The following is a 27,867-nucleotide window of genomic DNA, read 5'->3' as shown; positions in this document are numbered from 1 at the left end:
GTGTGGCTTGGGAGGTGTAACAAGGCCCTGCTCTGTGTAGTGTGGGAGGATTCTGTAAACTGGGGAAGCTGAAGTGCTGAAGTTTCCCAGCATATCCTCTGCTCTGAGCCCCAAGTGTCATTCACTCAAGAACCCCAAGAATGAATCCCCATTTCAGTTCCATGGGCCAGTGGGTGAGCTGACACTTTTAGGATTGGTGAGTGCAGGTTTTTTCCAAATGACTATTTAAAAAAAAGAAAAAAAAAAAGACAGGAAAGCTTTTAGCATGGAGATACCTAGATACTTACTTGACTCATGAAGGACAATAATATTCTGAACAAGTAACTTGGCAGTCTGTACACCTTCTTAATTTTCTGGGCATCAGTCAAATTCAGACTTGTGACAGGGATAGCCCTAACAGCGCCATCCTAGAATCCCTGTGAATCAGTCTACCTCTCATGAGACTATTATCAGCCATCCCTGAATTCTCACCTGTGGTTGAAAACCTCTGTCCTCCTCAGCAGTAATTTGAAACTCTTGGTAACTGTGATGTAATGCTTTCACATTCACGGATGTGAAGCATTATGCAAAGTGTCTGTTTGCAGTCTGCTGCAACAGGAGGCAATGGCAGGTCTTTTTAGAATTGAAATGCTGAAATGCTGGATTGAATTCCTGACAAAAAAAAATCTGGTTTTTACTTGCCACACTTCCAGATTGTGCTGTATTTTTAGTAGAAATATGTGGGTGCAAAAGACTGGAGATTTCTAGGGGCTGCTAGCAGCAGAATTTTTAGTATCAAAGTAGTGCTACTATATCCATCTAAATTAGTGTATCAGCTTATCTTTTTGTTACTTAGGAATGAACCATTTTAATGATTATCGAATCTATTTGTTTGCACCGAGTAAAATAAATGGTGCAGTTGCATCATTTGAGCACTCTCATGTTGTCATTCAGCCAGAGGAGATAAATGGGTTTTTGGGATTACTTGTCACAGTCAACAAAGCAGGAACTCATTAAAACAAAAGTCTGAGTCTTCAGGTGTCAAAAGCTTTACTGCAGAAGGTGCAGTCACAAACAAGTAGCAAATACAGTGTTCTGAGTTTATCTAACATGAGGTTACAGTTAGGGAAATTTGAGACAAATCAGTAGACCTGTCTGGAAGGATTTTATGTAATTTAAAGGTGATGGATAAAGATGAGAGTGACCTGGATTGCCTGGATTCCATTGAGGAAAAAAATAAAGCCAAATGGAAGATTAAATTTCCAGGAGTGAGGAAGGCTAGAGGCTCTTTGTCTAGAATGAGAGTTTTCTTCTGTATGGTATTACCAAGGCAGATACTGCATCACATTTTATTCCTATTTTAAAAATCGTAGTTTAAAAATGAGAGCAAATACAGAAAAGACTTACAGAGGTTACATGTGGACAAATTTTCATTCTGTGGTAGATGAAGTTCAGGACATTTTTTTAATTACTCAAAAGGAGGCTTGAGAGGTGCCTTGGTAATAGTTTGTAAGTACTGGCAGGAAGGCAGCCAGCTACTTGAAAGTGCTTAATTTTGTCTGTTGGTAAAATTACATAGTGGTTTTATAATAAAGCAGATATCTCACTGATCTGTTTAATAAACTTAGCAATAGGCTTAAGCCACACTTAACTAGACAATATCAGATTTTTACTTACCAGTTTAAATTTTCTGTCCATTTATTAATTTTATCCAAGTTCCCCTACTGGCAATACTATTCATCTTCGTTTCACATATGGTAAAATTGGGGGGATATGGCTTGGGGGTGGATTTATTTTATTTTTTTACATAGGCAGAGTGCCATTTAGTTTGTTATGGTGGTCCACTAATGAGACTTACATCTGTAGAAATTCTTGTGTGTATGTATATATAAAAATATTTGAGTCACAGTTACTGACAAAGCATTTGGATTCGTAAAATGTCAGGCGAAAAAAGTGTCACTGTTTCTTCATAATCAGTTTGGTATAACCAGTTAGAGTAATGCATTTCTTGAAAACAAGCCTTCATAGCTGAAACAACCTTGTACTCTTATCATGGATTTAGTTTCTTTTTGAAAAGCATATAAACTTTCAGGTGAACCATGGCTGATTTATTTCACTACTTTGAAGACATCCTGCTTCTAAGTGCATGATCCCATTTTTGTGTTCTTTCACAATGGTAGTATTTACACTGACTTATTATACTGGACTTTTACAGACTGGTTATGACAGGAAGCCATGCAGTGATTAAATTATAGAAAAAATAAGCTGAAGGCCTGTTCTGAAATGAGGTTTGTGTTTGGGTTTTTTTTTTCCTATCCATTTCTCCTCACTAAGGAACCTAGAAAAATGACAGAAAACAGCAAAATGAGACTGAATGCTGTGGAAAATATAAAAAACTGCATGATAAAGTAGTCTCAAATACCTGTTCAAGGGTAAAAATTACGATAATGTTTTAAAAGATGCAAATGCAGTAATGGGTAACAAACTACAGTTGAGATTTCACCAGAAATATTTGATTTCTGGTATGGGTGTTCTGTTACCTACTTGTATTGAATCTATTACTTACTTTTTATAGAAATTCCTCTACTTTAAGACAAAAATCATCTTATAAAGATGGTGTGTATGGAGTGATTTCATAAGGAAAGGCTTAATACTTGTACAGCTAAGAAAATGTGAAAAAATAATGAGGAAAATGAATTAATTGCATGATAAAGGGGAAAAGAAAGTACTAGTCAAAGCAGAATTGAAATTGGGTAGTTTTTAATTGTGTGAGGACTCCTAAATTGCTTCTACAGGCCACTACTGGCAAACTTTTTTTTTACTGAGTCATCTAAAACTGCCTTATACAGCATAGCTTGGAATACATTTTATGTGAATAATCTTGCATTTCTGAGATGCGTCAAAGTCTCATCTGACGGTGTTTTTTTGTGTCTTTCCTGTCTTCTGAAGGCTATTCGATGAATTACATTTCCATACCCGTTAAGTTAGAAACTGTGTCTTTCTCAGTATCACTTGGGTAAAGTGTCATCTGAGCAACCACGATCAATATCAGCATGAAATCAAAACTTTCAGATGCTATTTATGCTTGACATACTTCTGCTCAATGTAGCCTTGCCTTTCTGTGTAAGATAGTTACAGTTTATTTAAATAAGTTCATCATTTAAAAAACAAAACCTGTTCTAAGTTTCTGTGAGTAGTGGGGTGAACTCCCTGCCTCTGGTGCTGGGAGTCACTTCAGAGCTGCGCGGCTGCCCCACAGCTATCTCCGCTGCGCGCTGCCATATCCCTTCCTGCCGCCCAGCACTCCTTTTTCCCCGCCCAGGCCAGTCTTTGCCCACCCATAGCTACTTTTTCACCAAATTCGGCATTTCAGCGTGACTTCGCAGGTGGTCTTGGCGTCATATGCTATTACCAGTATGGTTACCTCGGTACTGTCAGCCTTGCAAGATGTCTGTGTTCCCACCCCGTCCATCCTGTCCTCCCCACCCCACCCCCCAAAAGCTGCCCCATACTCCACTTTTCCATGGAGCTTGTCTGTTTTTCGCGTAACTCTCCTTTCATGATCTGTAAAATCTAGCCGTTCTGTCAACTTCTCGCTCTATCTGTCACATCCAGCAGTTTTCTTATGTCATGTCCAGTAGTTTTACATCCTGTTTATTCAGCTTAATCTCAGGCCAGGGCCTAGTCATCTGCCTTCAGCCGTGATGAGGTCCAGTTGGCTGGCAGTTTGGTTTGCCTGATGTCCCCCCGCCAGAGCACAGAGCAGCTGCTTGAGCAGCCAACACCTGGAGGAGCCTCAGTCTCCACACTGTGAAAATTGTTGAAAAATTGTGCAAATCCCAGCTCTGAGAGTCAGGCTGGTCCTGCTACTGCTGCTCTGTCACCTTTGCCACCTCCTTCCAGTCTCGTCTTGGTTGCTGCTGTGGCAGTTGTTGGCTCAGCTCAGGCACCAGGACAAAGCAAGCTACACTGTTGTGCTTTGTGTCATGTACCTCAGCCTGAGTACAGAAGAGAGTCTTCCCTTGCTCACATCCCTGTCTCTTAAAGGGTTTCATGACAGAAGTTGAGATAGGGATGAAGTCTGTAATGAAAAGAAAACCCATTATCTATCAGCATGCCAGCATTTGCCAGCTAGGGCACTGGTGCCATCGGTGCTGGTAGTATATCTGAAAGTCAGTAGCTCTTGTTGTAATTGTAGTCTCTTTCCCAGAAGGGAAAACATGGTCATCATGTAGGGGAGAAGGGTCTGTTGATCCCAGCAATTGTTCTTCTTTATCCCTCAAGAGGCAGGCAGTACTTCAACACCTTATTTTTAAGGCTTTTTTTTGTTTGTTTTTTAAGTATTTGGGGGTTGTTTAAAATGTTTGTCAGAGATGATTTCCAAGGAGAGAAGGAGAGTGTGTGTGTTGGTTGGGGGGGTGGGGGCAAGCTTTGTCTGGGACCTAACCTGGGATTATTGTGGACCGGATACTTCATAAAGTAGCATACATATCTGGTTCCCTCTTAACTTTTGTATTCCCTCTGCACTTGGAACATAACACCTCATTAATCTTGGAAATTTACTAGCACAGGATGTTATGATACCAAGTATTAACATGATTTCAGAAAGCAGCTATAATCTGTGAGGGTATGTGGAAGGTGGTGAAAGCATTCTTCCTTATGAGCCTCCAGTGGTGGACCTTTTCAATGCTAGGGGGATAATAAGTGAAAGGAGAAGGGGTGAAAAAACAGAGAGGAACAGAGTTGGTGGACAAGGGATAAGAGAAACAGTGACAGAGACAAAAAGTCTCCAATCGCTAAGTAACAGGCCATGAAGAAACTACTGGTATTGCTTTGGGAAAGGCCAGCCTGGACTTTGTAACTGGTAGGAAGGGGAAACAAGATGAACTTGAGGATTTTGGGATATGGGGATCCTGTAGACTATGCAAAACTCACTGAAGAATGTTTACGGGGCATAAGTGGGAGCGGGTATCAGAGGGGCCAGTTCCAACCAGTGCCAGTCAGTACACTTATCTGACCAAGCCCTGTGTCTGATCACCACAATCTGTCATCTTTTTATGAATCTTTTCTTAACTCTCTGTAATCTCACTCTTTTTCCTGTGTGTGCAAGTGCTGTAAGGACTTGGTGCCAGCTACTGGGGAAACCAGTATGAGTGGATATGGGGCCAGCAACTGGTGTCAGACCAGGGGTATAGGTGCCCCAAGCCTGTGGTGTCAGCAGCAGGAGCGGGTGAGGGTGTCGGCTCCAGCCACAGGGGCAGGAGCAGCACGTGTCCCAACTGGGAGGGCAGAGGCAGTGTATGCCCTGGGCATAGCTACAGGTGAGACTGGGGCAAGTGAAGCAAGGCTCTCCATGCAGCACCTGGACTGGGACCGCAGGTCGCAGCCCATATGCCTGATGCCTGCTGCTGATGGGGGCAGGCAGAGTGTCTGTATTTTCACGTGGTTTGACCCTACGTGTGTCTCTTTGGAATGTGTAATTCACTCGCACACTTCAAGTTGGACTAGCAGTGAGTGGGAGGCGCTGCATCTGGGCAGGGATATCAGGTGGGTAGAGGGCCTGTGCTGGTGTTCAGGAGGGACAAGTGGGCGTGCGGTGCCTGTAAGACAAGAGTGTGCATGCATCTGCCTGATAGTGACTTGCTACCAACCAGCAAGTAGAAGGCCCATGAAATGGATAAAAGGGCTCTGGACCCAGGCAGAGGGGTATTAGATGGACAGAGGATATGCTGTGCTGATATTTGAGGGGTACATGAATATGCATGTGCTTGTGAATCCAGAGTGGGTGGGAGGGGGCATACTCTCAATAGTGAGCTTCAATCCTGACCAGACAAAAAGAAGGAAGAGGTCTTGGCTGGCTGTACTTGAGTTTGTGTGAGTCCTGGGAGTGTTACATGTGGGTGCTGTGGAAGGCAGTGCCTTGTCTGTGGCAGCTAGCTGCACAGCTGAGCTTCGCTACTGGTTGAACCTGCCAATGAGAAAGCAACTGCCACATCTATGGACCTGGGGTGGAGACCTCCAGGTCTGTGGATGGACAGGGCTGGGCTCCAGCAGCACGGCAGAAGGAATCACTGGAGGTGGCAGCCACTTGTAACATCCCTTAACATAACCAAGGAAAGAAGATTTCATAACAGATATTCAATACCAAGGTTCTCTTTGTGAGTCAGGACTTCTTGAGCTACATGCATCTCAAAGTTCAGAAAGCTGGGAGGGGAATATCACTATATCCTTTTTCTGTTTTCTTGTCTGCTGCTGACCACTAATAGACACAGAAGAAAGGTCTATTTATTCCAGTTACTTGACTTATATGGTGGCTTTTACAAAACCAGGGTGCTGCTGAAGACAATGTAGGTCAAAAATGCTTGTTTTGCCATAAATCTAAGAGAAGTGAAGGAGATGCTTTATAAATTTGGGGGTTTAAGCCTTAGCAGGAGGTTCTTGGCCTCATTATGTATACTAAGCATTTCACTGAAGATCAGTGCATGACTTCACATTCCAAACTGTAATTCTTTCTCCATTATTATGTGTGATTCTGCAATGTTAAGGGAATTCTGCAATATTGTCATATAAAAATTAAACCTTTGACATTCTAGTATAGGGATTTCTGAAGTTACCTGCCTCCCCTCTGAACCATGTTGCTGACTCTTTAAATCCTAAAGAGTCAGGAAATAGGCAGTTTTATTTGGGATGAAGATCATATAAATGATAATTTTTTTTCTTTTTTCTTTTTTTTTTTTAAAATAAAGCAACAGCTTGATTTAATGAATAGTATTGGGTTCCAGAGCTTCATTCATAGCCCCCAACCAACTATGTGACAGTAAGCATGTCACTTAACTACTGTGTCCTACTTTCGCCATCTGTGAAACACTTTGGAAAGTCATGGAAAACTGGATCATAGGTCTTTTCCATCTCTAGATTCTATTAGGTCATCCAACTGTCCATCTGCCAGTAGAAGATTGTTTCCTACATCCACCAGTGTTTTTCCAGTCTGGATTCTGTGCTCCAAGTGATTGGGCTTCCACCAGTACCTTTGGGAGATGATTTTGCAGACTTCTAGACCTCATTGTCAGGAAGTTCTTTTGACATTCACAAAAAGCTTTTTTTTTTTTTTTTTTTTTTTTTTTTTTTTTGTTAATTTAGTTTTGTTCTGTTACTTTATTCCCATTATTATATGCTTGCTTATAGTTTTAAGACATAGCAATTTGCACAATACCCAAAAGATGTAGGTAAGATGCAAACTCTCTAAGGTATCTAATATATAGAAGGAAGGACTACATAAGGTTTTGAAATGCAAGGTATGACCCTCTGTAAGAACAAGCTACTTGATTCTTCCTGAAATTACATCTAAGGAAGTGCACAGACTGCTCCAGATTTAGGACAGAAACAGGATTGAGTATGGAAACTTAACAATGGAGCAGTATGTTAAATGGAAGTATTGGAATATTTATCAAGGATTGTTAAGTAGGGGAAAAGAGAGAAAGGAACAAGCATAATTTAGTAGTTGAACATGAAAGGCTTTTCCTATGATATAGGACATTTTTTTTCTAGACATTTGTAAATTATCATGTCCCCCATAATTTGATTTGCATTTGAATCTGTGCTGATACATTAATTATTCTGAGCCAATAGTTATAGTAGTTACTTTTAAGGGTTTTCTGTTAGTGTCTTTCTTGTCCAGATCTGAGCATAATGTTAACTACAGGTGCAGCTCAAGTACCTGGACATGTCTTATTTTCTCAAACTGTAATGCTTTGCATGGGCACTTCCAATTTAGGTTTTCTTCTTTATTGACCACAAGTGTTGCAAAGTTACTATATTTTGAATTTAAGTTACCTACTTAGCTGGACTTTAGAAATTCAGCAAACAGATAATTTTCTTCAGGTGTTGAAGCCACCAGCATCATAATATAGGCTAGATCTAGATGAAAGCTATCAGAATAACTAGGTTTCTTTGTGCAAAGATTTTTCATTTTTCAGAACTGTAAATGTGTGGAAGTGACTTGGGCCCTGCATAATAGTAGTTAAACTGCTTTTAAAATGGCCATCTGGCAAACAACTGGTATGTAACATGATTTATTTGACGCAGTGCTTTAGGAGTAAAAAGCCAATATTCAGTGCACTGAATTGATAAGGTTAATAGGGCATTTTGTAATACAACATATATAAAGTATGTATTTTAAAATAATGAGAAATCTGTCATGGCGGCATGTTTCGTAAGATATTCAACTTTTAAGAAAATCTGCTTGTCCAGGATTTTCATTCCTCTATTTCAGCTGCCAATGGAAATGCTTAAGTCCAGGAATGAAAACTGCCTGTGTAGTCAGTCTCTTCAGAAAAGACTTTTTTATTTTTCTCAACTTCATTTTCATTGTCTTAAACTTACATATCCACATATGTTGATAAGTTCTGATGTAACTTCAAAGTCTAAGATAAGTGGGGCATTTCAAATCTTCTCAAGTTTATTTGTAGCACAATACAGCCAATTTAAACATTTCTGTAAATAAAATCACCCTTCTGCATACTTTGCTGTTGAAAATCTCTGTATCCCTCAGTAGTAGTAGATGGAGTCAGATTAGGTGTAAGTAATGTTTTGGAAGTCAGTAAATGTAGTATTTGCATACACACAAAAAAAATGTCTATATAACAAACTGATTTTCTTCCTTTAAAAGATCAGTGGGAGATGCCATGAAGTTAGAATGCTTAGGAGGAAGGTGAACCTTAGAAAGATTTCATAAGGTCTGATCATAAGAAGAATAAATATATCTTTCATCCACAGGAAATAAAGCCAGATGAAGTTACTAGACTTGCTCTTAGGACAGAAGTTAATTTTGAAAGTGTCTGCAGAAAGGTAAGGTTTGTTTTTCGTTTTCTTTCCCCTGCTTCTGTGAATGTGAGAGCACTCCTTGGGAAAAGGTGCATATGTGGGTGGGAGTACCTGCATTTGCACAGTGTGTCCTGTATGTTATATTGTGTCTTCACTGTAGACCTTACTTCCTTTTGTAAGGAAATTTATGCACTGAGGCATGTCTACAAAAAATTGTATAGCTGTTTAGTACAAGTGGTTTGTCCTCTAGGCTGGTGGGCTAATCCTTAGTAACTGGAATAGAATACCAGGAAGCATAGTAGTGTTTTTTTTAGTCTTTATAAATAGATTTGTTTTGTTTATATAGTTACATATACATGGTTCAGGTAGTGTAAATAGTCTAAGCTTTCAGCAACAGTTGGAAAAAGGCTCCAATTACTTTTAGATGCAGAGGGAGGTTTCCACAAGTGAACAAAACGTGACAAACGTTAGCCTGAAATAAAGGTGGAATTTTAACACCCCTATGGCTCACTAATTTCAGTGTAATGTTTCTCCTGAAGCCCATTGATGGTACATTATTAAATATTAACTGTCTTAACTAGTGATGTCTGTAAGAGATGAAATGAAGACATACAAGTGGGAAGATGCTTGTTGAAATCAGCAGTTGAGGTTGAGAGCAGACAGGACACTTTAAAAGAAGAGTGAAGAATAGCAGAAATAAGTACCATGTGCTGCAGAAGAGATGCCAGAAAGCAATTCTGAATCAAAAAATACTAATACATGATATTGTATATTTTCCTCCACATTATCCTAAATTCCTGTGGGTGATCCGCTGAGGAATTCTGATTTCTGAAATGTTTATAGTCCACAGGCTAAGTTTTAATGTAGAATTGGGTCATTTCATAGAATCATAGAATCAGAATCATAGAATCGTTTAGGCTGGAAAAGACCTTTAAGATCATCCAGTCCAACCATTAACCTACACTACCAAGTCCACACTAAGCCAATCAAGGGTAGACTAGACTAACCATGTCCCCAAGTGCCACATCTACCCGTTTTTTGAACACTTCCAGGGCTGGTGACTCCACCACCTCTCTGGGCAGCCTCTTCCAATGCTTGACCACTCTTTCTGTGAAGAAATTTTTCCTAATATCCAACCTAAACCTCCCCTGGCGCAGCTTGAACCCATTTCCTCTCATCTTATCGCTAACTATGTGGGAGAAGAGACCAACACCCACCTCACTACAGCCTCCTTTCAGGCAGTTGTAGAGAGCGATAAGGTCTCCCCTCAGCCTCCTCTTCTCCAGGCTAAACAACCTCAGTTCCCTCAGCCGCTCCTCATAAGGCCTGTGCTCCAGACCCTTCACCAGCTTTGTTGCCCTTCTCTGAACACACCGCAGCACCTCAATGTCCTTCTTGTACTGAGGGGCCCAACACTGGACACAGTATTCCAGGTGCAGCTTCACCAGCGCCGAGTACAGGGGGACAATCACCTCCCTGCTCCTGCTGGCCACACTAATCCTCATACAAGCCAGGATGCTGCTGGCCTTCTTGGCCACCTGGGCACACTGCTGGCTCATGTACAGCCGGCTGTCTACCAACACCCCCATGTCCTTTTCGGCCAGGCCTGTAGCGCTGCATGGGGTTGTTGTGCCCGAAGTGCAGGACCCGACACTTGGCCTTGTTGAACCTCATACAGTTGGCCTCGGCCCATCGATCCAGCCTGTCCGGGTCCCTCTGCAGGGCCATCCTACCCTCGAGCAGATCAACACTCCCACCCAGTTTGGTGTCATCTGCAAACTTACTGAGGGTGCACTCAATCCCCTCATCCAGATGGTTGATAAAGATATTAAACAAGGCTGGCCCCAAAACAGAGCCCTGGGGAACACCGCTCGTGACCGGCCACCAACTGGACTTAACTCCATTTACAACTACTCTCTGGGCTCGGCCACCCAACCAGTTTTTTACCCAGCGAAGACTACACCCATCCAAGCCATGAGCTGCCAGATTCCCAAGCAGAATATTGTGGGAGACGGTGGCAAAAGCTTTGCTAAAGTTCAGGTAAATGACATCCACAGCCTTTCCATCATCTACCAGGCGGGGCACCAGGTTATAAAAGAAGATCAGGTTGGTCAAGCAGGACCTGCCTTTCATGAAGCCATGCTGGCTGGGCCTGATCCCCTGGTTGACCTGCACTTGCCTGTTGAGTTCACTCAATATGAACCTCTCCATAATCTTTCCCGGCACCGAGGTCAGGCTGACAGGCTTGTAGTTCCTCGGGTCCTCCTTCCGGCCCTTCTTGAAGATTGGCGTCACATTGGCAAGCCTCCAGTCATCAGGGATCTCCCCTGTTAACCAGGACTGCTGATAGATGATGGAAAGTGGCTTGGCAAGCTCCTCTGCCAGCTCCCTCAGTACTCTCGGGTGGATCCCATCTGGCCCCATAGACTTGTGAGAGTCCAGGTGGCATAGCAGGTCATTAACTGCTTCCTCCTGGACTATGAGGGCTCCATTCTGCTCCCCATCCCTGTCTTCTAGCTCAGGGGGCTGAGTACCCTGGGGATGACTGCTCTGGCTGTTAAACACAGAGGCAAAGAAAGCATTAAGTACCTCAGCCTTTTCCTTGTCCTCAGTGACAACGTTTCCCCCCACATCCAGCAAAGGATGGAGATCCTCCTTGGCTCTCCTTTTATTGATGATGTACCTGTAAAAGCATTTTTCATTATCTTCTACAACATTGGCCAGATTGAGTTCTTGCTGGGCTTTTGCTTTTCTAATTTCCTCCCTGCATGACCTAACAAGATCCCTGTACTCCTCCTGAGTTGCCCGCCCCTTCTTCCAAAGGCAGTAGGCTCTCCTTTTTTCCCTGTGTCCCAGCAAAAGCTCCCTATTCAGCCAGGCCGGTTGTTTTCCCTGCCGGTTGGTCTTACGGCACACAGGGACAGCACACTCCTGCACCCTTAAGTCTTCCTTCTTGAAGAAGGCCCAGCCTTCCTGGACCCCTTTGCCTTTCAGGACTGCCTCCCAAGGGACTTTTCCAACCAGCATCCTGAACAGGCCAAAGTCTGCCCTCCGCAAGTCCATGGTAGTGGTTTTGCTGCCCCTCCTCTTTACATTGCCCTGAATCAAGAACTCATATATCATATGGTGGTTGCTAAGCCCAAGACGGCCTCCAACCATGACATCTCCCACAAGCCCTTCTCTGTTTGTAAACAGCAGGTCAAGCGAGGCACCTCCCCTGGTAGGCTTACTTACCAGTGGCATCAGGAAGTTATCCTCCACACACTCTAGGAACTTCTGAGACTGTTGCCTCTCTGCTGTGTTGTATTTCCAGCAGATGTCCGGCAAGTTGAATTCCCCCACCAGAACAAGGGCTAGTGATTGCGAGACTTCTGCCAGCCGCTTGTAGAATGCTTCATCTATCTCTACATCCTGGCTGGGTGGTCTATAGCAGACTCCCAACAGCACATCCGCCTTGCTGGCCTTCCCCCTCATCCTTACCCATAAGCACTTGACCTTATCATCACCACTGTCGAGCTCTATACAGTCAAAACACTCCCTAACATACAGAGCCACCCCACCACCTCTCCTTCCTGCCTATCCCTTCTGAAGAGCTTATAGCCATCCAGTGCAGCACTCCAGTCATGAGAGTTGTCCCACCACGTTTCTGTGATGGTGACTATGTCATAGCCATCCTGCTGCACAAGGGCTACCAGCTCCTCCTGTTTCTTGCCCATGCTACGTGCATTGGTGTAGATGCACTTGAGCCGGGCTATCGATTTCACCCCCAGCATTGCCATGCCGCCCCTGGGCTCCTCACTAGCGGGCCCGTTTATATCCCCTTCCCCCTTCAAACCTAGTTTAAAGCCCTCTCAATGAGTCCTGACAACTCATGGGCGAGAATCCTTTTCCCCTTTGGAGATAGCTGATCTCCATCAGCCGCCAGCAGGCCCAGTGTCATGTAAACCTCCCCATGTTTGAAAAACCCAAAATTCCACTGATGGCACCAGCCCCTGAGCCACCTGTTAATCAGGTGAGTTTTCCCATTCCTTTCGGCACTCTTATCTGCCACTGACGGGATTGAGGAGAACACTACCTGCGCTCCCGATCCTGCAACCAATCGCCCCAGTGCCCTGAAGTCCCTCTTCCTTGCTTTAGGACTTCTATGTATAATCTCATCACTGCCAACCTGTACAACCAGGAACGGGTAATAATGGGAGGGCCTCACGAGGTTGGGGAGTTTCTTAGTAACGTCCCTAACCCGGGCCCCAGGGAGGCAGCAGACTTCCCTGTGGGATGGGTCCAGACGGCAGATTGGGCCCTCAGTTCCCCGCAGGAGGGAATCACCCACCACAATTACCCTCCTTTTTTTCTTAACAGGGGCAGTCATAATCCATGGGGGTGACTGACTGGCCCTCGGCAACCCCCTGGCTGGACCTTCACCTTCACCTCCCTCCCCACTTGCCTGGCCCTCAACTCCAGAGCCCCGTATCTGTTGTGTAGGGGCAGCTGGGAAGGTGAGGGAGGCCGGGAGGGGATTTGCCTGCCTCCCCGGGCAGGGACCTGTTTCCATTCCCCCTGGTCTCTTGGAGCCCCTCCTTCTGCTTGCTGGCAAGAGGGTAGGGGATCCTCTGCTCCTTGTGGGGCCTTCCTCTGCTGCCCTGGCCCCAGGGATGGTAGGGCTGCGGCTCCACCAATCTGTCTCCCTCTCGCATTCCCTGATACTCCTCAGCCTTTCCACCTCCTCCTTCAGCTCTGCCACCAGGCTGAGCAGATCATCTGCCTGCTCACACCGAAGACATTTGCCGTCTCCGCTGCCCTCCGGTACAAGCAACAGGGCTCAGGCACTCCCTGCAGCCGGCAACCCAGACGGCTGCGTGTTTGTTACTATGCCTATAATGGCATAATTAGTTTGTAATATAACTATGCTGTTGCAAAGCACAGTCAAGCGTGATGTAGTTAAAGCTATTAGCATAGCGTGCACCAGGATTTCCATGCTTCATGTGAACAAAATCAATTAATAGGAAAATATCACAGGAATTTGGTGTTTCTGGAGCAGTGTCTGGATAGAGGGCGTCATATTGCTTTTCCCTTCTCTTAATGATAGAAGAGGAAGGAAGAGGGTCACAGATATACTGACATGCAGCTAAAAAGCAGCATTGTTCTTTAACATTTATTTGACCAATATTTTCCAGTCTGAAGGGTGAGCTAGTCCAGAAACTGGTTATTGTAATGTTAGAAATGGTGCAGAAGTGAAGATTCTGGATGTGTGAGGACACATGGAGAGGGATTTTCATGCTTGAAGAGGGTTGCTAAATTCAAAGAGGGAGACATTTTTTCACTTCCTGTAGGAGATTATTCTGCCAAGAATTCGAATGCATCAGGTTTATGCTGGTTGCATAAAGTATAGGAAAACCCAAAATGAAATAATTAATGCTGTTGTTTTAAAGGACTCTACAGGTTTACAGTTGGAATTTTATTTTCTAAGAGGACATTTTTATTGCCAGGAGTACAGAAGGAATATTAACCTTACTAGTTTATTTTGTTCCATTATTTTTGATGTATATTTTTGATGTATTCATAGTCATCTCTGACTGTATGCTTTCCGTATTTACTTAAAATAGACTTTCATTTAGCTGTAATCCTTGAAAACAGACAATAGAGGTATCTTCATGGAATTGTTTTGGGTTTTAGAACTGTTGTTATTTCTGTTACTTTCTGCTGCTGGTCCTGTTTTTCAGTGGTATGAAAGTCTGTTAATCTCGCACCATGTAGTGAATGGGTCTCATGTTTCAAATCATGTTTATGGGTGGGTGCTGATGCTTTTTTAAACCCATAGAGCATTTTTAAACTCACTGCAGTAGAAGAACATGTACGATTAATTATTACAGGACTGTTGACAAGTGGTGGCTAAGCCATTATAACTTTATTGGTTGCTATTGGTTGGCCGCAGCATATCCCCAGCTAAAGAAGGCGTCCCTTCTGTGCTTGAACAAAAGTTAATTTTCCAATATATTATTTCTTCTTTTCCCACAGTTAGTTATTAAACATACAATAAAAAAACATCATTGATTTTCTATTCCTAGGAATATTCTGTAGGTCACATGAAATGCAGACCACACTGTTTACCTTTTCATTAACTTGAATTTCGAAATATTTGAAGGAAAACATCCTGTGGCTGTTTTCATTTTCAGAATAGGTTTGTTTTCATTGATAAAAGGCAATCTGCTTTTAATTCACTGTGGAATGCTGGATATTAGTTTTGCATAGTGGACATGTAGTCAAGATATTTGTTTAATTCCTTCTGCCCACTGAGATTTTATGTTCTATTACTGTTTCCCCATATGTTTTTCAGAATAAGATAAGCATACTTTTCTATTTAAAAAGAGTTTGCATAGATTTCAGTCAAGTACGATAAAATTGTGCTAAGTGTTTAGCAAGTGGCACTCTAACTTGAGTTCTTATGATTTAGCTGTCAATATTGCTGTACTGGTGGTTGCTAATAAGCAAACAAAATCTGTGATAGTTGTGGAGTGAGTTGGCAAGAGTCACTAGCCACATGACACAAGACTTCTTCCTTTCCTAATTTATGAAAATGTTATAGGGCTTACCACGTTACTGTAAGACAAGAAGCAGTTGGTGAACAGTTCTTCTTTGTGCACCTCTGCTGAAGTATTTTTAATCCATTTTAATATTGCTGCAGCTGGCACCATTTCTATCAACAGGTGATAAATTCTATTGTAAAAATTGTAATGAATGTTGCCATGCAACTTTAACTAGACTTTATATTCTTGGTGCATAGTTACAGCTGTTGAAAAATGGAACCTGTATTTTCTAGGTTTTGTACTGTCTGCAACACATATATTTGCCAACCATTAATAAAATTAAAAAAACATTGCAGATCTGTTGTCTAATGCTTTTTCAAACTGGTATTTCCAGCTGTGATTGCATTTTGAAGTGTTCCATACAGCATACATACCTGAACTGTTACAGGAGGCTTGGTTCATTAGTGTTGTGCTCCAGCATGCCAGAATTATAAATCAGAAGCTAATCCTAAAAATGCTGTTCATTACAAGCAGGAAACTGACCTGGGAACTGACAAAGGTCTTAACTGTTGCTTTCAACTTATTGCTAACATAGGGTTAAGGTAACTTCGATAGGTTAAGATAGGCAGGATAGGTAAGTTAATACATATTAATATTTTTCCAGTATTAGAGAAATTATATGTATCATCTCTGCTGTTTCTCCAGAAAAGTGAATATTAGTCCACCTGTGAACACCTTCATTGTAACTGCAGTTGGTTTTATTGCCTTTGCACTCGTACTAACAGATATTAACTAACTTACTGTAGCATCTCATTAGTTTTTCTACTATAAGTCCTTGATATATAGGGACATGAGAGAAAAAATCCCTGTGTTTTAAACACTGAGAATGACACAATTCTGCTCCAGCATAATGGAACTCTCTACTACAAGCAACAATCTGGAGTGCCATCTTCCTTAAGTCAAAATACTTATTACTTTTTCTAATAATAACGTTTATGTACTTCAAAATTCAGCGACTTTAAGACTTTTGGGGCAGGGGGAATTGAAACTGCAACTGCAAAGAAGTATTTTATTTTTCTTTGAGTGGAGAATAGAGTACCAGTATACATTATCGTCAGAGCTTGATTTGGCACATGCTTCTGACTTGCAGAAATACCAGCAAATATTTGCAGATGATAAATACATCCTCTATTTTTTGTCTCCAGATGCCATCTTCACATAACATTAGTAGAATAGTTTCCCTTTTTTTGCACTGAGGTCTAATCTGTGGTCCTTGAGAAGAGCACCACCTTTTCCTACTAAGTTCTGTATTTTCACCTGTTACTCCAATCCTGCCGTGTTTGAATCATGCAGATGCTTGTCTGCAAAGAGGATTCTGCACAGCAAATTTTGAGTATTGTGATCTACAAAGTTTGTTGGGGCCATGCCACGTCCCTCTGAGTCTCAAGATTACTGAAAAGCTTCTCACAATTTCTAAGTGTGTTGAGAAATTTCTTCTAGACCAGAGATGTAAGCCATTACTAGCTCTTAGAAGCTTTTTTTTGTTAATGTAAGGCCTGGTGAGCTTGTTTTGGATTGCTCCATGTTCAGGAACCAACTTTGTCGTGTTTGGAATTTAAAAGGAATTCAAAGGCTTTAGAAACAGGATCGCAGGCAGCTCATGCACAGCCATAGAGAGACATACCAGGATTTGACTGAGCAGCCTGGTGCACAGTGTGATTCTGATCATTAGAAGTCTAAGCTGCTTGATGAGGACAGCTGTACTTAGCATGATTTTGGAGGGGTGACATTAGTGCTGTCTAGCTTCAGGTGCAGATATTTTTAATGGATGCCCAAAGGCTGTTACGCTACTGTGAAAAGTTCTGGGTGTTATTTTGGGGGTGAGTGAATTTAGTATCTATGGTTCTTTACCTATATGGCTCAAATGAATTTGGGACTAGGGAACCAGCTAAAATACTAACATTAATAAGAAAAGGTTTTCATCAATGTATCAAATGAGAGTTCTACTGCTTCACATGTGAAAAGACCCTGTTTCACCTCCCAAACTCCTCCATCAATTCACTGGGCCTCTGGTGTGGGACTAAGGAAGTCCTTGAGCAAGAAGGACATGAGACAGAGGCAGAAAGGTATTTCTGGCCAGGAGAGAGAGGAACAAAAAGGGTGAAGTTACAGGACCGATAATGTATTACATTTACTTCTTTCAAAAGAGTGTTTAAATCACAGTATCAAAATAACATTTCTCAGATTCCTATCACCTTCTTTTTAAACTGTGCAGGTGATGGCCTGAGATTAGCCTATCAGTCCACAACCTCTCTCACATCTGTAACCATGAAAAGAGCAAGGATAGGGCAGTCACAGTGCTTGTGTTGTTTTATGTTCTTCTTTGTAGATTTACGCTGAAAATATGTTTCACACCAACAATCTGTGAAAGGCAATTTATGAAAGGCTGCTAGTTTGGAGGCATTAACAAAGAGTCAGCAAGTAGTTATTTGCAGCATCAGGTTCCCCAGGGTATATCACTAGAATGGTAGTCTTTGGTTACAAGACACTAACACATACAAGATATCGTTACACAAACAATAAATGTATAGCATTTATTCTAATGAATACACTTTCCTTATTTATTGAGGAAATTTTAAACTTGATGCTGCTAGTACTTTTTAACTGTGTGACAGGGAAAGAAAGGAAGATGTAATTTCTGAATTGAGTAGAACTTTTGATTAAACGCATTTGCATCCAAGGAGGAACAGTCATATCTGTGTTTTCTAACTTTGAAAAATATAAAGGTTTCTATTTTAGCTGACAGTCCTAAATGTACATTTGTGATCTTTACCTTAATTTATTTTAAAAATGTACTTTCTAGTGGAAAATACATAAAAACAAAACCTCTGTATTCTCTGTGGATTTAATCTGAGGAAATGCACTAAATCAGAAAAGGGGACTGATGCAAAGTCTCCTGCAGTTTAATTGAAGACTTTCCATTAACTTCAAAGGCTTTGGATCAAGCACAGAATGGTTACTGTCTTTCATTTGGGCTTTGGGGGATTTTTCCACAACCTCCTCCCTTTTCCCTGCCCCGCCCTCCCGCCGCCCCCCGCCCCCCCCCCCAAGCCCTCCTGAAGAATTCTACTCACTACAAAAACATTCTGATTAGGATAGATGTTATTATTGATATAAAACTTCTGTTTCTGTTGTTAGTGCATTTAATAGCACATAACTAGATAATTACTTATGTGGATTTTTAACATTCTTTGCTTATGAAAATATTTTGTTTGCAATCCATAAACCATAGGGAGAGGACTACTGTATGAATCAGTCTTTTGTGTGACACTGATGTGATAGTTCATCAGCTTTGTCTACTATGCTTATCATTAATTCTTTGCAGTTTGCTGTTTTGTGGTTTGATTTTGGCAATGTGAGGGTGAATGGCTGGTGTTTTGGAGGCACCCATGAAAAATTTCATTCTCTTCTTTTATCTAAATTCTGATTGTGACAGTATTCTTAAATTAGAAATCATGTATAGACAATGAGAGCATAATTGTAAGAATAATATGTGATAATTTAATAGCTTAATGATAACCTACCTGGATTCTGTTAACAGTCTCCATCTCATTCCTTTCCACCTGCTTCTTTCTAAGTATCAATTATTGGAAACATTGTTATCAACTTTACTTACTTTTGCTTCAGAATGAATGGATTGCCTTGTAAATACAAAGATGTTTCCATTCTCCAACAATATGTTTATGCTGAGAATAGTAAAATAATAATACTCCACTTATTTTCCTACATGTTAAAATGTTATGTTCCTTTCTTATTTCAGTATGGAAATAAATGTATTCACTTGTATATCAGATACCAGATATACTTTTCTCTATGCAATAGTTGCATCTGTCAACATCTTGTGTTTTTGGAAATGTGTTGCATTGATTTAATAGCACGATTTCCTGTAACATAGGCTAAAATGATTGGCTTGAATCAGTGTTGCAGAGTTGAATTCTTTTTGTCCTGACTATTTTGACTCTCTTTGAATGGAAGTTACACTGAATGTATGAAGCCACTGTTTCCTGAGAAGTTTCCATGTCAAACACCAGATGTTAACTTTAAACAGGAATGTCTGTGGTCTTCCTAGGACTACTGATGAAGTGAAGAATTTTGCATTCAGTGATGAATATCACATTCAGGCGTAAATACTTTCTCTGTGTGACTGATTGTTTTTTGTTTTCTTTTCCTGAAGGTTCCTCATCTTCCAAATTTGATCGCTTGAACTGCGAGCTGTTCAGCATGTCTTTTAGATATACTCCTCTATATTTTAGAGCCTAGAATCCATTGCTATGGCTGCAACTGAAGTTTTGTGTCAGTATAAAACTAAGTCTCTCAATTTTTGACAAATCTTTCTCCACTCTTCTCCCACCTACTTCTCCACCTGATTGTCTGTCTGTCTGCCAGCCCAGCCAGTATCAATCCCTTCTGAGGCTTCCAGTGGGAGAGTTCAGGGTCCTGTCTATGCTATGTTCTGTCCATTGCCCTCCCACCCCTGGTTAGCCATTCCTTTACCCACACACATTCTTTCCCTTACTTTGTCTGGGCCAATTTGTAGATCTCTTCTACATTAAGCCCCTTTGCATTCAAACTAGGCTGCCACACATGGGCCTCAGTAGGGTCACTGTTTGAGAGCAAGGAGCTAGACTAGACCAAAGTTACCATCATCTTCAACAGCAGAGTAGCAATTGTAGTGATCTCAGTTTAATTACGGCTTGGATTTTGTCCATTCTGGAAAGAATCTTTTTAAAGTTCAGTAGTGAAATAAACTGCTAGTAACTTTGGCAGTTTTGCACAAAGTTACTATGTTTATCTCTGACACAGAAAGGCTGTCTTCTGTCAAATTTTAAATTACTAGTCGAGGGATCTTTCTACCACTTATTTGCATTCCTGTGAAGCTCTATTACTTCATTTTGTTGCCTGGCTGAACTGATTGTTCAAGATTATTGAAGTGTATTCCTGTCCTTAGAGAAGGCTCAATCTCAAAAGTGATGTGATTGCTATTGATTTTAATATGCTTATTTCACTTATGTGGTGTGTCAGACCAGAGTGTGGCCAGGCATGTTGTTGTCAGTAAAGCTCAGAGGGAGCCAGTTCACATTTTTGTAAGCAATATTTGGCTTCGATCATCTAGGTAATTCAGAAACAATAGACACACTTGCAGGAGCATCATTGGACAAAAACGTGGGTATGGAAGAGCAGTATTTTTAAGGTCAGATATGCCTGTGGTAGTGATGTTGTGATGCATGGTGCTTCACATGCACATGGCTGTATTTTTTCAGTCCCAGAAAGATTTATATCACAGCACACATGAAACACAGCAACTCTCAACTTTCATTCCTATTTTGAATGAGTATTTAAGTGATGTGTGTAAATATCTTACTGGATATGAGATGTCATGGGAACAATAGAGGAAAATGTTAGAAGTGGTCTTGCTGTTATGCTTTCCTTGAAGAAAATGCAGAGGAAAAAAAGGGTCATGTAACAAGAGGTTCTCAAGGTATGGTGGTTGGTTTGGCTTTTTTTCCTTGATTAAAAAAGGCCAAGTTACTGATGTCCAGAACCTCCTTGGTATCCTTCTCCAAAATACCATTCAGTTTTGCATACAAAGCCCAAGAGGCAGAGGGAGGTCCAAAATCTCGTGCATGGATGAGAGTACGGTATAGAAAGGAAAGATTTAGGTGTTTGGGGAACCTTTGGGGCAAGATGAAGCTAGACAGGAAAGATGAGCTGCATCATAATCAAAATTGTGCCAGGCTGCTGGCACCGACAATCGTAAAGGTCATAAAGGAATACTTAAACTAAAAGCAGGGGGAAGACAATATGCATGGAGGAACATCTGAATCACAATGACATGACCAGCACAGGGCATGTTGCTACTTTTCAGGATGCCTCTTAAAGGCCAAGGAGGGAACAGCTTGATCCAATAAATAATGAAGGTGAATCAGACTGCCTACAGTGCCAACTAATTGGCACCTCCAATACTAAGCTACAGAGAAAGGGTGTAAATTGTGAATGCTTCCATACCAGTCCTCCGACCAAAAAAAATTAATGGGGGGAAACTAGAATACCTGCCATATAGCATCATCACAGATAATATATATGTCCTTCTTCCACCAGGTCTTAAAGACAATTAATGAAAGGTACTATCTTTACAGGGGTAATGGTGTAGAATGTATGTGCATGAGAGTGGTGCTGTGTTGTGAAGTATTTTAAGTCTAACAGCACAAATATATTGCAGGAAAAGAGAAGCACTAAGAAGCCTTTTGAATGGAAGTTCCAACTGTCATGAAAGTTTGGTACTAGTAATGTGCTGCAGCCTCCAGTCAGAATGACGATGGTGAACAGAAAATGTTAAATGAGATTAGAGAAGCTACAGATTCAGGACAGATATTAACAGTGAGAGTTTTCAGTTACCCTTAATTCATTTGAGTACTAAAGAGAGAATCTTTGAATTGCATCCTTTATTTATTTATCCATAGGGAAAGTAATCAGTTTATAAAGTTGATCCACATGAAGGGGCAGGGAGAAGGATATGCTCAACCAAATGAGAAAGCAAAATTCTTCCCTTGTCTAGCCATCTATCTATTTGCTCATCCTCTAAGTATTGGTACCCATTGAGCAGTTTCAACCAAGGTTACCGGAGGTAGTTTTAAAAGTATTAACTTCCAGCAGGTTGGTTTTTGTGTGAGAAACCAAGATGAGTGTACCACTGAGGGAAAGGTGGCCGTAGGTCACTACCTCTTGATCTTGTTTTGAGAAGCACCGTAGAGTTGGCACAGACAATAAGTGCAAGGAGAGAGAACATAAGGTAGAACATACATGAGTTGGAATCTTTCATTATTTTGGTTGACTAGAGAAATTAAAGTGTTAACATGTGTTTAATGTTACATAAATTGTTGTAGTCACTTATGTTAAAGATTGACAGCTACTCATACATTACTAACTGGAAAAGATCTTTCTGTATATATGCTTTGTAGTGTGACTCAGAATTGCATTACAAAATCAGAAAAAAATAAATCTGACTTTCCTGATATTTCTAAAAATTAAAACCAGCTGCTGCTGTCTTTTGCTCTTTTTATTTTTATAAATAAAACTCTATCAGTTTTTCATTATAAATCATATAAAAATAATGTACAAAACTATAACGATTTCTTCCCCCCTTTCCTATCCAGATCAGTTTTTAAAGTGCTGCCGAAATTGAGATTTATAAAAATAAAAACGAAAAAAAAAAGAAGCTACGGAATTAGGAGGGCTCTTTGAGCTCAAGATGAAGCCCATCAGTTTGTTAACACTGGAAAATTAGATGAAAAGTGCTGGAGGCACTATTGCTTGAACTTTTTAAAACTTAACTGTAGAAGGAGAAAAATTAAATGTTCTGAAATTATTGGAATTCTGTTTAAGGAAAAATCTCATCTATTAGGATGTCAGTGAATGTAGCTGCTAAGACCGGCTACATAAAAAGTTACAGCTTGGTAAACTGAGAGCTTAAGTTAACAGCATATTGCCCCTCTATAGCAAGATTATTAGGTAAGAGAAAGTATGGGAAATACAGGGTAACTAGTCACTTCATGAAAGTATAACAGCATTAAAGGGCCATAGTGTAGTTTTTCTTGGGTTTGGAAGACAAATAACTGCATGATGATTGAAATGGTTGAGTGATTACACATTAGGAAAATTCTGCATGCCATAGTTCAGTAATAATAATGTAATGCCTAGAAGATGCCCGAGAGCCTCTAAGCATAAAGGTGACTGTTCTGTGTGCCATATGGTGAAATACCTGCTATACAATGTGAACATCCAGGATTTCCATTTATTTTACATCCATCATCTGCTGATATGCTCAAGTAATATCAGGGCTTCCATATATATCTGACATGTGTTTATCATTAGAGTAAGTTTCAAATGCATATACTCTCTCAATAGACTTAATGATGGAAAATCTACATTTTGGTGCCAGAGAACTGGTATGTTTATCTCAGATGCTTTAATAGCTTTTCAGTGAACAGAATTTGTATTTCCATTGTCTTTTTCAGAAAGTGGCTGAAAAACATATAGATTAAAAGAAATGTGTTTTCAATTGTGCACATAAATTGCAATGTGGTATGCCAAGAAATTCTGTCTTGTTTTGAATAGCATATTATAACATGGCCTACCCTGGTTAGTGTGTGCAGATTTGTGAAGTCTTTAAGTCGCCTGTGCCTCCAAATCCCTGGCTCTTATATTTAGTTCCTTCAGCAGTGCTCTGAACATAAATACATCTCTCTGTAGAGTTTTATCCAAAGGCATTGACCTGACAATACTTTAGTTATATATAGGTGTGTTCCCTGGTGGTAATGCTTATAAATGTGAAGGTCTGAGCAAGACAGGGTTTGTTGGCAGGGATAAATCTTTTACCTTTATATTATAAATTATCTGAAATATACTTGATTAAATTGGAGCTTGTTTTTCAAATGTTAGCTAGTTTGGAAGCTTTGCATCTGTTTTATATTTGAAGACCTGAACTATGTCTACTTTCTCTGTTATAAACTGTCTTTCATATGTGCTTATACATATGGTGCTGTATTGGGCCGCGTCTGACAAGTGATAATTTGAGGTTTGAGCATCTGTTTTACAGTGAAATATTGTAAGGATGTCTCAGGATTACATTCCTGAAAGTTTGGTACAGAGTTTTGTCACCAAATTGACTTCATAAGGAGACTGGTAGATAACTCAATTCTGAAACTTCTCAGGTTCGTCCAAGGCAGAATACTGTGAACTTCTTGGTCCATTAAATAGTTTTAATAATGTGGAGCTCATCCATGTATCTTGCCAATTTATTTGCTACCATCTGCTTCCACTCAGTCTTTGGACATGCCTGTGATGCACAGCTGGATCTTGGGAGCTCAGATGCATTCAGGTCGTAGTGAACTCGGGACAATTCTGTTTCCTGCTCAGCTTGCAGCACTGCCTGAGTGTTGTTGGTCTACTTTGTGTTTCTGCTCTCTTTTCTATAACAAATAAGTAATCAATTTTTTTTTAATTTGGTTTTCCCAATTAGTGGTTGTTTCAAATTCCATTTTGAGATTGGCCAGCTTAACTCCCTGTTCCGAGTTAATAAACAACTGCCTATTTTGAGTCTCCAGACTCCCATTCTAGATGGCCAGTTACGAGCAAATGATCTGTCAACTTCTGTTTTCTGCAAAAGTCAGTTGTGGTTTCAGATCTGATATATAGTAGTTGTTAAACTAATTTATATGTGACCTTTCCTCCAAATTTCATTATGTTCTCTGAAGAAGTTTGTGTGAATTTTCTGGCAGAGACCTTTCTCTTTGTATTGTTCAGAGCTACTGCCTGTTATCCAAGCTGCATTTTGTTTCTCTTCCCCCTGAAGTACATTTTTTGCTTCAGGGTTTCTATTTCATCATGTTTTGCTTTCCAGTTTACTTTCTCAATATGATTGTCTTTTGCCTGATTTGGGTTGGGCTGGGGGGAGGGTTGGTTGGGTTTTTTGGGAGGGTTTGGGTTTTTTTTTTTTCTTCAGTGGCATCTATTTTACTGCGATGTGTGCCAAATTTTTTTATTCAATTTCGCAAGACATATATTTTATGGTGATATAGTCCCTCAACTGTTCAAATGTCAAAATATATGAAATGCATATATTATACAAAACTATATATAAAAAGCAAAAACATGTAGCCTTTATACTGTTATGTTTTATGTGTTTGATTTTACATTGCTATAAGTCAGAGCTGTACATATTTTATACTGATTAATTGTACTGGATGTACAATTCAAATTATGTAGTATTTTTACATTACAGATATTTCTTAATAATTTTTTTTAGAATCTAATATGAGGAGTGCTCTCTTAACAACTGCTTTCCACTGGGAATTTGTCCACATCGTAGACACATTTGTCCATAGCATAAAGTGATGTTCAACATGCTTGTAGGTTTTCTCAAAGGCCAGCAGAGGTTTCAGTGTTGGCAGTCGCAATGAGTTAGACTTGGGGGCGGCATTGACGTGGTGCTCACTTTATGTGCTCTTTCATAAATTTAAGTGAACATGTTTTTCTTAAAAAATGTGTGCATTGTTTGTGTGGGATGCCAAACTGAGAGGGTTATAGACACATATTCGTACTAGCCCTGGAAGAAGTGAGGAAGAGTTAGCAGCATCTGAGTTTTCCTACAATCTTGCTGTTTCAGCTTACACCTGGAGTTGACCCTGTTCTCCATGAGGAGATAATTAAGAATCCATGCCTGCTTTATTCAGGTTTTTTTTTTTTTTTCTCTGACTTTTCTTTACTGAAACAATCATAGTAATTATTTCATAGAAATCATAGAATCAGAGTTGTTTAGGTTGGAAAAGACCTTTAAGATCATCCAGTCCAACCATTAACCTAACATTACCAAGTCCACCACTAAACCAATTAAAGGTAGAGTAGCAACCCCACGCCTCCTGGCTTGGTGGCTGGATCATTTATAATGAAGGTAAAAACTAGGAATCATTACGATTGGATAGGACCTCTAAGATCATCAGTCCAATCGTCAACCCAACACAACCCTGCCCACTAAACCATGTCACAAAGTGCCATGTCTACCCATTTTTTTTTTTTAACACTTCCACAGATGGTGACTCCACCACCTCTCTGGGCAGCCTCTTCCAATGCTTGACTACCCTTTCCATGAAGAAATTTTTCCTAATATCCAACCTAAACCTCCCCTGGCGCAGCTTGAGCCCATTTCTTCTCATCCTATCTCTAACTACGTGGGAGAAGAGACCAACACCCACCTCACTACAACCTCCTTTCAGGTAGTTGTAGAGAGCAATAAGGTCTCCCCTCAGCCTCCTCTTCTCCAGGCTAAACAACCTCAGTTCCCTCAGCCGCTCCTCATAAGGCCTGTGCTCCAGACCCTTCGCCAGCTTCGTTGCCCTTCTCTGAACACACTGCAGCACCTCAATGTCCTTCTTGTACTGAGGGGCCCAAAACTGGACACAGTATTCCAGGTGCGGCCTCACCAGTGCTGAGTACAGGGGAACAATCACCTCCCTGCTCCTGCTGGCCACACTATTCCTGATACAAGCCAGGATGCTGTTGGCCTTCTTGGCCACCTGGGCACACTGCTGGCTCATGTTCAGCTGGCTGTCAACCAGCACCCCCAGGTCCTTTTCAGCCAGGCAACTTTCCAGCCACTCTTCCCCAAGCCTGTAGCGCTGCATGGGGTTGTTGTGACCCAAGTGCAGGACCCGGCACTTGGCCTTGTTAAACCTCATACAGTTGGCCTCGGCCCGTCGATCCAGCCTGTCCAGGTCCCTCTGCAGGGCCATCCTACCCTCGAGCAGATCAACACTCCCACCCAGTTTGGTGTCATCTGCAAACTTACTGAGGGCACACTCAATCCCCTCATCCAGATCGTTGATAAAGATACTGAACAAGACTGGTCCCAAATCTGAGCCCTGGGGAACACCACTCATGACCAGCCACTAACTGGACAGTTTTATGCATAAAGAGAAGAAGGAAAGAATTAGTAGAAGATTAAGTACATAATTTGTACTTGGGCAGGTCTGGGGTTTATGCCAAGCTTTGCTGTAGATCACTGTGGTAGTTTGGGATCAAACACTCCATTTCTTTTTGACCATTTCCCAGTCTGAAAAATAAGCATTTGCCTCACACTTGTATGGTTGGCTAAATTAGTTGTGACAGGTTAATCCAGAGAAACTCTATTGATTCTTTTATAGTCCAATTAAATATGGTCTTATAACACATGTAAAATGCTAGGCTTCTTAAAGGCCCTTTAAACTTCTTCAAGTGCTTGGATAGTAGATATTTTTTATCATGCATGCAGCAAAGAGCAGCAGGAATTCTATCTTTCTTTGAATTTATAGCCTATTTTGAAATTTTTATTTTAAAACAAGAGAACAAATGATAGCAACAAGTATATACTTCATACTCCTTTTTGATAAAAGACAAGCCAAACTGGATGTAGGAGTGAAGGTAAATCCAAGTGAACAAACTTTGGAGAAAAGAATAGCTTTGGTCCAGACATACAAATGAAGTTAGGGCAGTGTAAGCACCTTGCTGGTATTTAGAAGAATCTCATGCTTCTCCCTGATGGATTCAAGAGTCTGCAGAAATCAGTGATCAGTCAGTGTTAACTGCCATCAATGCAAGGTCAGCTAGACTCTCCAGACCTTTACCTTCTATTGTGTGCAGTTCTGCAGATGAGAGGAAAGATTGTCCAGAGTACCCCAGGTTGCCATGGGTCTTCAACTTCCATAATGCTTGCAAGATAAATAAAGTAAATATAAAAATATTTTCATGGTCAAATTACCATGATAACAGAAAACAATGTAAACCAATATAAACTGTGGCAAGCGTTGAGAAGAATAATAAACAAGAAGGCAAGGGGGACTTCAGGTTTACTTGTGTATCTTGAGGTTTTGTAAGAAATTGTTCTGGTTTTCTTCTGTTCTATTGCAAGACATAGTGCTGAATTTTTTTTGCAAAGGCTTTAGATCTG

The 27,867-nt window shown here is 40.9% G+C and overlaps 1 protein-coding gene across 1 annotated transcript in view; it reads left to right on the top strand.

The window, feature by feature from the left end:
• SRFBP1 (serum response factor binding protein 1) overlaps positions 1-27,867 on the top strand; it is an 82,352-nt gene that overhangs the window by 45,359 nt on the left and 9,126 nt on the right. The window contains exon 4 of the mRNA XM_075726656.1: positions 8,755-8,826. Within this exon, the coding sequence (XP_075582771.1) occupies positions 8,755-8,826 (72 nt within the window). The remainder of the gene's footprint in view (positions 1-8,754; positions 8,827-27,867) is intronic.

This window comes from Pelecanus crispus, chromosome Z (assembly GCF_030463565.1).
Source record: "Pelecanus crispus isolate bPelCri1 chromosome Z, bPelCri1.pri, whole genome shotgun sequence".
In the NCBI taxonomy this organism is placed as follows: domain Eukaryota; kingdom Metazoa; phylum Chordata; class Aves; order Pelecaniformes; family Pelecanidae; genus Pelecanus; species Pelecanus crispus.
This window is presented reverse-complemented; position numbering and strand designations above follow the sequence as displayed.